We start from the raw sequence: 14,297 nt of genomic DNA on the forward strand, positions 1-14,297 counted from the left end.
CGCTCCCTCATCATACCTGTAAATGCAGGTAGTTTTCACTTATATCACTTATATCAGTGTTTTTATATATATATATATATATATATATATATATATATATATATATATATAACATTGATCTAAGTGAATATGCCATGCAATGAAGACGATTCATCTGCGATAATGAACGCGATATTGCGTAGCTTGTCAGTGATCTACGGCTCTGTCTATTAAATGGCGCTCAATTTGAAAGGAGGCGATGGCGATTTTGCGGTAATCAGGGAACCGGGTTTACTGACGAAATGCGCGTGACAATCGCATGCGATATATCGGTCAGCCCTAATATCGGACTATATTATCCTCATATAGTCCAGCCCTAAAAGTTGTAGTTCTGCAATTATGCAGAATATAAGACGGTAAATATTTAATTAATTAGTTGTCAATACAATATATAGTGTATGATTTTACCCCAAAATCCAACATTTTGAAATAAAATGATGACTGAAAATCCATGTTTCTCTGCCTGGAGTCCAGTTGTTTCTGTGAATTGCAGCAATCCGTTTGCTTCTGTTTTTCGGTAGCTTTCAGCAGTCTGTAAAAATATGCTTAGATTTCTTGTCAAATCTATTTGTACAGTCAATTGCAAAGCTCTTTTCCTCTTCTCCAGTCTTCAGTGTCACATAATCCTGCAGAAATAATTCTGATATGCTGATTTGTTGCTCAATTTGAAAACAGTTAATTACTATTACTATCAATATTTGAATCCATGATTATTTTTTTCAGGATTCTTTGATGAATAGAAAGTTAAAAATTTGTTTGAAATATCTGAAATCTTTTGTCTACTGTCACTTTTGATTTAATGCACCCTTATTAAATAAATTAAAATATATAAATGACCTCAAACTTTTGAACAGTTATATACATAATTCATAGTCCTTGATTAGTTCACTCAGTCTTTTATAATTATAAAGTCTTTACCTTTTATAAATCTTCATTGCCAAATCAAATGTGGTGATTAATCTTGTGGATTGATTTAGTTTTATGGACTTAAGGCTTATGACTCTTTATTGAAAAATGTTCTTAAGTGCCTATGGAGAAAATCAGAAAAATACATAAAAGGTTTGCTGCTGAGACTAACCACAGAATGGTGTACGTTAACATTGTTGCAGTTATCCTCAAAGTCATCAGAAACCTTCAAGTGTTTCATATATTAATTCACTTCAAATATGAGCAACATCAAATTGATTACCACTGATTAAGTAAAGCATGCTTTTCTAACTAAAGTCTTTCCAGTTTCTTCCTGTCTCAGAATCTTGCAAACTGAAAAGTTGAGAGTCCAGTCAGTTTTTCTGACTAAAACCTAATCTGTCCCAGTCGATAGAGACTAAAAATAAGGTGTGGAATTGCTCGATGCGGCTGTGCGCTCAGAGGAAGCACCTGTGAGCCGTGCTCTTGGGCTTAGCTCCATTGATTCAGCCTGGCTCAGTGGGCAGTATTTAAGAAAGCGGGATCCATACAGCAAGAGGCCAAAACGCTCTCACACTCACACTCCTGTCAACACAAACCTCTCCCACGCCATCACATCCAGGTTTAACCAGACGAGCAGAAACAGACGAAGGGATGGTCGTGGCAGCGTCTGACAGTCAGAATAATACTTCACCGAACGCTCCCGAGCTGCCAGGGTTTTTGTCTCCCTGAAGTGCTGCTGGATTATTAGGAGAGACATCTTGCTTTTGTGAGCATTTCATCAGCTCTAATGTAGTGGTTCCTCAGGGGGATAATGTGGGGAGTGAATGAACAAATTAATTTAGCTCAGTAGGAGGACAGCGGCCGAGAGCAGGAGGCAGGCTTGTCAGTATGACGCTGTGTCAAAGAGAGGATTATGGGGGAGAAAACCACACTTGGTATCATGCTGGTGACATCTGCACTGTGCCTGGATGGTGCATCCCTCCACTTGCTTTTCTTCAGCCTGTTTAGGCAGACTGACACAGAGTTGGCCTCGTTTACAAGTCAATTCAGTAATGTATCCGAAAGCATCGCCGCCAGCCGACCCTTTCGTATTTACCGTTGCAAGATTGTTTAGTTTACTTGTCGCTTCGAGACCGTGCTCTTCTGTTTTACATTGAAATGTATTTGACCTCCATTGTGGCTGTAATTGCTAAATTCTGTAACACTTAATATAGTAGCAGCTGCTGCATAATGCCAGTGTGGTGTTTGACATTTTATTTACCTGTAGCCTTAGGGAGATGTAAATGGGTTTTGGGAAGGGCATCTAGACTGGTGTCATGCATAGTCATGTCCAGGCCTTGTTTACATTTGCAGTGCTGAAGGAAAATCTATAGAATTCTGAAAAAATGCATTTTATGCATTCAACATGGTTTATTGAAGTTAGTGAGGCACAACCATAGACTGTAAAAAGAGATGGACGATGCACCTTCACTCTCTTCCCTTGTAGTAATTAAATCCACGAGTGTGCCAATATGGCGCTGACATCTTGAGTCTTGAGCAAAAATGAGTACACCCCACAACAAAAACTACTACATCTAGTACTTTGTATGGCCTCCATGATTTTTAATGACAGCACCAAGTCTTCTAGGCATGGAATGAACAAGTTGGCGACATTTTGCAACATCTGTCTTTTTCAATTCTTCAAGAATGACCTCTTTTAGAGACTGGATGCTGGATGGAGAGTGATGCTCAACTTGTCTCTTCAGAATTCCCCATAGGTGTTCGATTGGGTTCAGATCAGGAGCCACTGAATCACTTTCACCCTGTTCTTCTTCAGAAATCCAACAATGGCCATCCAACAAGATGTGTGTTTAGGATCATTGTCATGTTGGAAAAGTGACAACCAAGGGCAAGTAGTGATGGTAGCATCTTCTCTTTCAGTATAGAGCAGTACATCTGTGAATTCATCATGCCATCAATGAAATGCAGCTCCCCGACACCAGCAGCACTCATGCAGCCCCACACAAGGACACTGACACCACCATGTTTCACTGTAGGCACCATGCATTTTTCTTTGTATTCCTCACCTTTCTGACGCCATACCGTTTTGAAGCCATCAGTTCCAAAAACATTTATCTCCAGAGTACTGACTTCTGAGTACTGAGTCTTCATCTTTGTCAGCATGGGCCCTGGAAAACTCTAGGTGGGCTTTTTTGTGCCTGGGCTTTAGGAGAGGCTTATTTCGTGGACGGCACCCATGCATGCCATTCTCTGCAGTGTACGCCATATTGTGTCATGGGAAATAGTCACCCCAGTTTGGCTTTCTATTTCTCTAGATAACTGCACTGAACTTGAATGCCAATTTTCTTTAACTTTTCTCATCAGAAGACACTCCTGTCGAGGTGTTAACTTTCGTGGACGACCTGGATGTCTCTGTGAGATGGGTACAGTTCCATCTTTTTTAAAATTTGTGTACCACTTTTGCTACAGTATTCTGATTGATAAGTAAAGCTTTGCTGATCTTTTTGTAGCCTTCACCTTACTGGTGTAAAGAAATTATTTTATTTCTCAGGTCTTGTGACATTTCTCTTCTATATTGTGTCATTGCTGACAGCATGAAATGAGAAGGGGTTTTAACACCCTTTTACACAGGGGTCCAGCAGACAGTCGATTATAATGAATAATTAGACTCACCTGTGGCTGAATTCTTGTTATATTAGACATTTGTAGTCTAAAATTTAGCTTTGCTCCAGAGACTTTTAGTGGGATGTATTCATTTTTGCATCACCCTAATTTGAGTAAAACTGAAAATTTTGTTCTCCAAGTTATATTATTAACCTTGCTTTCATGTTATAAGTTAAACAGATGTTACATGAAACTTAGTCTTGTCAACATTTTTGACAGACCTTAGGCTTCTAGAGGGATGTGGACTCGTCAAGTGGAGGTAGGAGGATGCAGAGCCCGTAGCTGTTCTATGCAAACATCAATGTCTTGAACTGGATGCGAGCTGTAACAGGTATCCAGTGCAGAGAGATAAACAGAGGTGTGATGGGCTCTCTTGGGCTCATTGAAGACCAGTTGCGGTGCTGTGTTCTGGATCATTTAAAGAGGTTTGATGAAGTGATGATGAAGGTGGACAGAAGGATATGATGATTAACAGTGTCGAAAGCTGCAGATAGATCTAGCAGAATGAGAAGTGATGATTTGGAATCAGCTTTCGCAATCCATAGAGCTTCAGGGACTGACAGCAAGGCAGTCTCGGTTGAATGGCCAATTTTAAATCCTGATTGAAGTTAAAAGGTTTATTTTAAACCACCAGAAACCACTGACTTATGAACAGTGACCTTTTTATGATATGGATAAATGATTTATACATGCACATCTTTTTAGACTTTAGAAGAGAAGAGAATGACATTATGTGTCTGTCCAAAGTGGAACTCGTTAAGTAGACCACTATGTGACCCATAAGCCCTTCAGAGGGACACAAGCAGTCCCCCTCTTGTGCTCGATGTTAGTCTTCCAATATGAATACAATAGCATGTGTGCATACTGTGGCTCTCTCTGCAGGGGCAATGGAAAAGATCAATGTGGCACACCTGACTTGCCGAGTCCTCCCCACAGAGAAGCTGTCACTTATTAACTTTAATTAAATCGCTGCGGAATCGTGCACAGCTCGCCGGTGCGAAAAACGACCGAGTCCCCTCCTTTGAGAGCCTGCCAGACGCCTTTGGATCTCCTTCATTCTCTCCGTCTATTGGGGTATAAAATGGGCAGTGATAAGCGAGTTACAAAAGGCGTCCTGGGAGAATAGGAAGGAATGTTTTTCACAGTAACACAACCTGGATTGATTCTGATTGATTTTCCCAAACCACCAGTAACAGGCATTGTAAGCAAGTGCTCATGCGTACGCACACACATCTCATTGCCTGGAACGGCCTTATTAAACTTTGTGTAAAGCAGTTCCTGGAATTGAATTCAGTGGAGGGCTTACCGTGGGAGTCTCTCAATGGGCTCCTCATGCATGCTGCACATATATCCTGAATGCCAGGATTGTGTTGGATGATTTTAATAGAAAATACAGAAAAATAATGCATAAAAGGATCTAAGTATAATAAAGATTTGTTTCAGTGGTGCAATTCTGTTTTATGTTCTGGAACATGCAAGCTGTTATTACAAATAATGTTGAAGTTATATTTTAATTGGGGCTGTGAATCAGTTAAAGAGTAATTATTAACATTCAGCATTATATTTGAGGCCTAAACTGCAAATGGTCAGGCTACTGTTTTTGTTTATCATTTATTAACATGATCATACAGAATATGATCAATCTTATAAGAACTTTTCATTTAAAAATATTGAAGAATTAAACCTATTTTAATTAATAGCACGTTTAGCTTTGCCTTCCTTTAGTTTATCTCTGAGAGCCTGCTCATTTTTTTTTAACTAAATTAACTTTTTAATTTAAAATGGTTTGTTTTTTTGTCAAACAAATTAGCTTCTTGTGCATATTTTTTCTCTCTTTTTATATTTATATTTTTATTTTTGCAGAGAGAATGAGGTTCTGAAGGTTCAGCTGAAGAAGTATGTTGGAGCTGTCCAAATGCTGAAAAGGGAAGGCAGCCAAGGAAATGACGGTAAGGCAGTGTTCTCATACTATAGTAGGGCTGCATGATATATCCTTTAAGCATCGAAATTGCAATGTGCGCATCCGCAATAGTCACATCGCAGGATGTGCAATGTCAAGTATAGGGATCGTTAATCCGTACGGACCAGACACCCAGTTCAAAACGCATGTGATTCTCAGATTAATTGCAAAGTTTGACCATAATTCAATGAAAGTTTATCATTTGAATGTGTTTTAGGTCCTGTCAGTTTAAATATTCAAGTGACTTAAAGGTGCCCTAGAATTAAAAATTTAATTTACCTTGGCATAGTTAAATAACAAGAGTTCAGTACATGTAAAAAACATACAGTGAGTCTCAAACACTGTTGTTTCCTCCTTCTTCTATAAATCTCATTTGTTTAAAAGACCTCTGAAGAACAGGCGAATCTCAACATAACACCGACTGTTACATAACAGTCGGGATCATTAATATGTACTCCCCCAATATTTGCATATGTTAGCTCATGTTCAAGGCATTAGACAAGGGCAGGCAGTATTAACGTCTCGATCTGTGCACAGCTGAATCATCATACTAGGTAAGCAAGCAAGGACAATAGCGAAAAATGGCAGATGGAGCAATAATAACTGACATGATCCATGATATCATGATATTTTTTGTGATATTTGTAAATTGTCTTTCTAAATGTTTTGTTAACATGTTGCTAATGTACTGTTGAATGTGGTTAAAGTTACCATTGTTTCTTACTGTATTCACGGAGACTAGTCGTTATTTTCATTTTTTAAACACTTGCAGTCTGTATAGTTCATAAACACAACTTCATTCTTTGTAAATCTCTCCAACAGTGTGTAATGTTAGCTTTAGCCACGGAGCATAGCCTCAAACTCATTCAGAATCAAATGTAAACATCCAAATACTTATGCGATTAGACATGCTGCATGACAAACACTTTGTAAAGATCCATTTTGAGGGTTATATTAGCTGTGTGAACTTTGTTTATGCTGTTAAAGGCAAGCATGAGCTCCGTGGGCGGGGAGCATGAGAATTTAAAGGGGCCGCGCAGCCTGAATCGGCGCATATTTAATGATGCCCCAAAATAGGCAGTTAAAAAAATTAATTAAAAAAAATCTATGGGGTATTTTGAGCTGAAACGTCATAGACATATTCAGGGGACACCTTAGACTTATATTGCATATTTTAAAAAACGTTTAAACAGTTGCTTATGGCTTAGATGAACTAAATAATTGAGAAAGAAAACCGGATATGTAACAGTATTTTGGATCCATGCATTCAGTCTTAAAGTGACAGCAGCTTAATATTCCTGCTGCTTTCTGTGTCATGAATGTTAATCAAACAACAAAACACAAAGAGAATAATCACTTTTGTAGTTTTAACACTGATTATTTATTTAATTTATTAGGGATGCACCGATACCATTTTTTAAGGACCGAGTATGAGTACTAATATTTGTTTTTTTCTGGTACTCGCCAATACCGATGCCTATACATTTATTAATTTTTTTTTTGGTGATGTCGCAGTTTTCCAAGCATAACACAGTGAGACTAATGAATATAGGACAGCTTCTTTATTATTACTCCAATGAAAAAAGTAATAATTTTTATGTGCTTGTCACAAACTTAAAGCACAAATTTCACAGTGTCCAATAACCTTAAAAGGGCATAATTACCAAAGTCATAATAAAAAAAAAAACATTCTTTTTTAACCTACCTATATTTATATTCATTTAACATTTTTTGTTGTTTTTATTAACTTTAATGACAGACAAATATTTAATTAGGCTACTGTCATTTTAAGACCGAATCTATGGATGTAATACTGACACGTATCCTGTTTTCACCTAATGTTTACGTCAACTTAATCCATAACCGACTGTATTTACGTGAAATACTCCACACGATGGACATTTTGACAACTATAGACATTCGCGCATTTGACCATTCAGGCGCAAGGAGAACTGATCGCACACTGTCTGAGAGAACTGGGATCGCGTGCAAGAAGAGAGAGCGCGCTTCTGGTCTGTGTCATTCAGTGCGATTTGCATGCAGTTCGCAATGTGTGGGTTGTCATCATTAATTTTGAAGTATTTCCACACAGAAAAATCTGTCAGTTACATCACATGAAGTATCGGTCTTTGGTATCGGGGGTATTTTTATGAGTACGGTAGAAGTACATGAGCTTGGTATCAGGCCCGAAACCGATACTGGTATCGCTATCTGTGCATCCCTGTAATTTATACAGGGAAGTTATTATACATCTGATTATTCAATTTCTCTACCTGAATACTGTTAGACTTACATGAAAAATATAAAATACTATGTATTTTATGTGCATCTTTGTTCTATTAAATTTATCTATGCTTTCAATTTGTTCATTATTTTCTCTGGGTAGTCACTCACCTAAAAAATCACCCCAATCATCATAGAATGATAAATTCTTTCCAAATAAAGCTATTCAAGTCATCCGGTGAATTATTTCTATATCGCAATGTATTTCGCAGAAAAACAAATTATCGCAATGTCAGTTTTTTCCAATATCATGCAACCCTATACTATTATAGCATGTTTGAAGAAATGTGGCCACCTCTTGAGATTCTGTGACATGCAGCCATTTTCGTTTAATTGGTGGTTAGTAATTTTTTAAAAGCTTGTAAAAACTTTTTTAAAACTTATTGCCAGATAAAACCACTTTATCAAAGTCAAACACATTAACATGATTTTTTTTGTTGAGAAAAAGACTTAATTATATTTTAAATAAAAAACGTCGTTATCTGTGCAGTGATGCGGTGAATCTGCAGACATTCCAAGCCCCTGGAGGGTTTGTAAGGAGCCCAAAAATATTTCTAATTAAAAAAAAAAAAAAACTTTTATTGAAATATTGCATTGCAGTTGTTCCTTCGTTGCTGCAGACTATTAGCATGTGTGTGATGAATGACATGACATCCCTCAGTGGGATGCTGTCATATGTTTGAACAGCCTGTGTCTATAATTTCACAGTTTTTCTGCGATATGGTGGGAATTTCAATTATCTCTACATCATTTCATCAACAGATTGCATCAGATGAAGATTGTAAGATGTGGTAGCACGGCTCTTATATGCAAAGTAAAAGTGTGCCTTACAGGAGCTGAAATGAGAAGAGTTTATCAAAATCTCTGTGTGTGTTGTATGTCTCAGCCCTCCAATAAATCCAGCTAACTGGGGGGATGTACACCCAGCAACAATTGGTTGTGAACCTTTATGATTGCGCTTTGCATCTCTTTAATGGATTTGACAATACATGCTCATCTTCACAGATCAGCAGTCACAGCTCTCCCAGCTCGTCATTGCGGCGCGCTATTAGAGTATCAGTCAGATCTGTGTGTGGAAGAGCAGTCCTACAGGAGATTGAGCCTCTGAGAAACCCCAAACGGATGTCTAATGAAGAGTTTTATACGGCCGGATCATGCTGTGTATGCCAGGTCTATTATGGCTCCTTGTTGGATGCACCAGGCAGCACTATTGATGCAAATTTCCCCTTCTGCTTTCTCTCCGGCTTTCTCTCTATCTTTCTCCATTGTTGCAAGAAAAAAACTAGAAAAATAGAGGCCACCACATGTGAGTCTAATACTCCATTTGAAAACCTAGTGAGCTGCATATGGAGGCAGCATTTTAAAGCATCAAAGATACGCTCTCAATTTGAAGGTTAGGCATAGTAATTGTACTGCCTCATTTAATCAAATTCTACATTGTTTTAGCCACATTTTACCAGAGGTATTTCATGTATCTTTCACAGGGAATCAGGTACATAAATTTCAACTAACAATTGGGGGGGGACAATAAATATATTTCACAAGAGCAATTTATGAAAAGAACACACATAATATAGCCAAAATTTGTTTTTCTTTTCTCTGTCATTTTATCTGGTCAACAACACGAAGCTATAGTTGTTTAAATATGAGTTATCAGTTCACACATAGGCTTATCGCCGTGTTATTTAGGCGATTTGTTGTGTTTTTCCAAATGAAATGGTGAAGAAAGCTCTGAAGTGACTGAAGTTCATGTAATGCAGTAAGCGTGACGTGTGTTTAAGTTGGTGTTGTAGACGAAACAATGACATTCATTCACACAGAGACAAGCAGAACATGCAGACTTATAAGTGACATGCTTTGGCTGTGACATTCATTTCTACCATATAAAAGCCTTAAAATCTCTGCTGTGGGTGAAACTCGCATAATAGTTTGTGATGTCAAATGTACCGTCTTTCCTCTGTCCTTAGGTTGCCAGTTATTCATCAAGGTTAATACACAGTAGTAAAATCTTTTTCATTTTCCTTGTCTACAGATAAACTTTTTGCCGGCCGCGATACATTATAAAAGTACCTCTGCAACCCGTGGCTCTTTAAATTTTCTATAAAAATAGCCCAATTGTGCGGGAAAACCGTGACCCTGGCAACACTGGTTCTCTCGCACCAGACTTGTGTGTGTAGGTGAGGTAAAGGAAATCAGGCAGTGGACCAAAGCATTGTGAGGCAAGGGAGGGAAGGACTGTTTGCCCCAGGTTCCATGACTATTAGGATGCTGCCTATGTAGGCTGTAGACAGCGAGGTAGCTCACTAGGTTGTAGAACAGGGCTTAAATGGTTCTTCCCTCCATGTCTTCTTGCCTAATTATGTGTCCGTACTGTACTATGACTTTGATGTTGAACATCAACTGAAAAGGATGGTTGGGATATATCAAATTGATATACAAGCGCACAATACAAGCCTTTTTCATGTCCTGTCAGACTGTGCGCACACGATATGAGCTCTTTTGAAAGTTTTGCTTTAATGATAGTGTGCTCCCGATGTGATCTTTCGTGAACCCACGCTTCTGAGATCATGATATGTTTAAAAAGAATTTCTTGTGTCTCCCCAAAGTTGAACTGCTATCACGGATTTGCAAGTGTTGGATTAGAGCATGCAATTAGATAAACGCCTCGCTCCACCAAAATGTGAAATTGAAGAATCTTTTTCATTCCCATATCAAATATTCTTTTATTAGGCATTGGAAGTGAACAGGAAATCATGCAAATGAGGGAGGTTAAATGTCTTGTCACTTTCAGAGGCTGCAAAGAGAGCAAAAGCAGCTGGGGTTTTCTTTTTTTTTTTTTTTTCTCCTTTTCTCTAGAAATATGGGTCAAAGGGAGAGTCATCAGTTTTGGGATAACCCGAGCTGAGAGAACACTACATTTGTCTCAGACGATGAAAGGTAGTTCTGTAGCTTGTTATAATAGATAAATCTGTATCTGTGTAGCGTGAACTGAATGGCTCACAGTGGTTGACCAGTCGTCCAGTTACCAACTAGTCAATTTGCAAGGTCGACTAGTTTATCTAGATACTTTTCCTTTTTATATAATTTTAGTGTTTTTATATAATTTTCCTTTTTATATAATAAGTAGTGTTGCTTTAATTAGCATTCTAATGCTGTGCTGCATTCTAACACAGTCTCAGAAGTTTAAATACTTTTCAAGTCTACCTTTTTTGAAAATAAGAACACCTCCCAAATGAAAGACTTATGCTCTTGGTTAGTAGTGTGGTTTGCTCAGCCTTGTGTTAAATAAAAAAAAAAAAGTGTTTTTATTTTAGCAAGAAGATGATTAAATATGATCACAGTTTCCACAAAAATGTTGAGCAGCCCAATTGTTTTCAGTATCGATAATAATGTGAAAGGTGCCATTGAATGTTTTTTTTACAAGATGTAATTTAAGTCTAAGGTGTCCCCTGAATGTGTCTAAGTTTCAGCTCAAAATACCCCATAGATTTTTTTTTTATTCATTTTTTTAACTGCCTATTTTGGGGCATCATTAAATATGAGCCGATTTATGCTGTGCGGCCCCTTTAAATGCTGACGCTCCCCGCCCACAGAGCTCGCGCTTGCCTTAAACAGTGCATAAACAAAGTTCACACAGCTAATATAACCCTCAAATGGATCTTTACAAAGTGTTCGCCATGCATGCGGCATGCATGCTTCGGATTATGTGAGTATTGTATACTGTTATATTGTTTACATTGATTGTGAATGAATTTGAGGCTGTGCTACGTGGCTAATGGCTAATGCTACACTGTTGGAGAGATTTATAAAGAATGAAGTTGTGTTTATGAATTATACAGACTGCAAGTGTTTAAAAATGAAAATCTTGTCTCCGTGAATACAGTAAGAAACGATGGTAACTTTAACCACATTTAACAGTACATTAGCAACATGCTAACGAAACATTTAGAAAGACAGTTTACAAATATCACTGTTCTTCGGAGGTCTTTTAAACAAATGAGATTTATATAAGAAGGAGGAAACAATGGAGTTTGAGACTCACTGTATGTCATTTCCATGTACTGAACTCTTGTTATTTAACTATGCCAAGATAAATTCAATTTTTCATTCGAGGGCACCTTGAAATGTGTTGAGAATCAAATTAGTATATTAGAATGATTTCTGAGGGATCATGTGACACTGAACACTGGAGTAATGAGCATAAGAGACTTTTTATAAACAATAAAAAAAAATCTTACCGACCCTAGATTACCTTTGCCATGTTATAATGCTCAATTAAAGTTAATCTTAAAAAAACAAAAAAATGTATACTGTACATTTTAATGTTGTGATGCCTAAATTAATTGGTGCCATTTAAAACAATTGATTTTAGTGTTTAGTGATTTAATTTAAAAAATTTATCAATTTTTTTTTTTTTCTTTTCATTGCATTTATTGTACACTCTCAAACTCTTTGGATGTATCCCATGTTACAAGATTTTGGCATTCAAATTGGATGTGATGGATTCATTGCTTCATCAGCCCTCCTTGACTTATAATGCATTAATTTGTTTGAGCCTCTGACAAGCTAAATGAATCTTAGTTCAGGAAATGGATCAGGGTGCTATTTAAAAATGAATAAACGTGGCGGGCTTTCGCCTCTCTCCGATGACAGCCACAGTTAATGAGTCAATGAAGGCCATTCTTCACTAGTGCAGCCAGAAAAGCGTTAATAATTTCATGTTTCGAATTCATTACACGGCGGATTGTATTTACTCGTCCCTGTTGGGCTCTGGAAGTGAAGCCGTTTTGTTGTTCGCGCCTCTGCTTTGGTGGAGAGGTGTAGATGAGTGTGCAGCCTTGTGTGGGTAATGTGGGTTATTGTGTTTACTTTGACTAATGCAGATCCCCGTTGTGTTTGAGAGAGCTTGGTCTTTATTAATCAGAGGGGGTGCGTTCGCAGCAGAGCGGAGATGAGCGGCCGCGTAGGTGGGGCCAGGTGGTCTTCGGCAAGGGGGATGACGTACCTGATCACCTGTTAATGAACGGTGTTAATGAACATTTTAATCATCGCCCGCAGGTTAAACAGGGACCTCATAACTCTCGGCTCAAGCCGTGTCCATTATTGCACTGCCGTCGTGCCTAAAGATAGAGAGGCTGAGCAGGTGTACACCAGATACCTCGGTGGGAGCACCTGGACAGCGATGGCTTCTATTGCCTGTGGTTATTTTTCATTTACTGTCAAGCCATCCTCCGACACTCCACAGTTGCTCCCCTCCGGCGACAGAGCGGGCGCTCTGGTTCTTGGCTATGGTGGACCTCAAGATCTCCTCTGACAGTCAGAGTGTGACACCGACATTAATTTGTGATTCAGGTCCTGCCGTGCTACCCGAGAGAGAGAAACAGACAAGCGAGTAAAAAGGGCAGAGGGTGGACTACATTTGCCCATCATTACTCAAGCTGTTATCTCAATGAGACTCGATCTTGAATAAAAAGCACAAAGCTAGTTAGGTAAATAAAGACATCAGAAACTCTTTTATCTGAGGCTCTGAGCTATGGTACAGTGGTTGTGCAGCAGGTTTGGTTTGACACTAAAATTTCTGTGTTGCCTGCTTTGATAACTCTGGATTTATACCAAATTGATACACATATCTATTACAAGGGCATACTACAGGGCTTCGGACTGTGACCAAATGGGCGCATTTTGTGACCTTATTTCCTGCCGGTGTAAATAAATTTTGTTAGAGGTCACCAACACGTTCAGCAGCTCCACCAAGAGCGGCCGTTTCTGTTGCATATTAGAAATATCAAACAGCAAACTAAACAAAAGCAGAACAAAACTGTGCTACTCATTTGGGCTGTGCAGCGTGGACCGCAGAATTAATTACATTGTTACAATTTAAATTCAGCAAAGAATTCTCTGTTATAAACTAAAGATGTCAGATCAAACAGTGCTGACATGGAGAAACATTGTGCCATACAAATAATAGAAGGCTTTTCAGTCCACAAATCACCAACATTCGCCATGCATTTAATGTAGTAATGCTAAATCTAACCATGGTATTTGGCAGAAATAGTCAAATGTTTTTATTATTCTTTTCAGGGTTTGAATAACCATTTGTTAAAGTGAAATTCAAGCACTTTTCAAAGACTTTCAACAAGTGCTTCGTACTGTTTTATCCAGCACTTCAAAGCTGATCAAATTTAAATGTTATATTTAATTTGATGACCAAAAACATTATTTGTTCATCCTTCAAAGATTGTCCCCTTTTGTAAAACTAAAAGTTTCAAATGTAGTGAAACTAAGACTTGGTGGCAAACAAACACTTTTGTTTAAAAAAAAAAAAAGACTTGAAATTGCCACTATAACCATTAGGTGGCAGCAGAGGAGCACTTATTTGCTTATTAGCCATTTCAAATGCCTTATATATATATATATATATATATAATTTTTTTTTTTTTTT

At 38.0% G+C, this 14,297-nt stretch overlaps 1 protein-coding gene across 12 annotated transcripts in view; it reads left to right on the top strand.

Moving 5' to 3' along the window:
- snx29 (sorting nexin 29) overlaps window positions 1-14,297 on the top strand; it is a 212,957-nt gene that overhangs the window by 23,473 nt on the left and 175,187 nt on the right. For all 12 annotated transcript variants that reach the window (XR_010892595.1, XR_010892593.1, XR_010892594.1 and 9 more), the window contains exon 14: window positions 5,476-5,561. Coding sequence is in view for 9 of the 12 variants with exons in the window: in XM_067368585.1 (XP_067224686.1) it covers window positions 5,476-5,561 (86 nt within the window). In the remaining 3 variants the exon portion in view is untranslated. The remainder of the gene's footprint in view (window positions 1-5,475; window positions 5,562-14,297) is intronic.

Source organism: Chanodichthys erythropterus, chromosome 19 (assembly GCF_024489055.1).
Source record: "Chanodichthys erythropterus isolate Z2021 chromosome 19, ASM2448905v1, whole genome shotgun sequence".
Lineage (NCBI taxonomy): Eukaryota > Metazoa > Chordata > Actinopteri > Cypriniformes > Xenocyprididae > Chanodichthys > Chanodichthys erythropterus.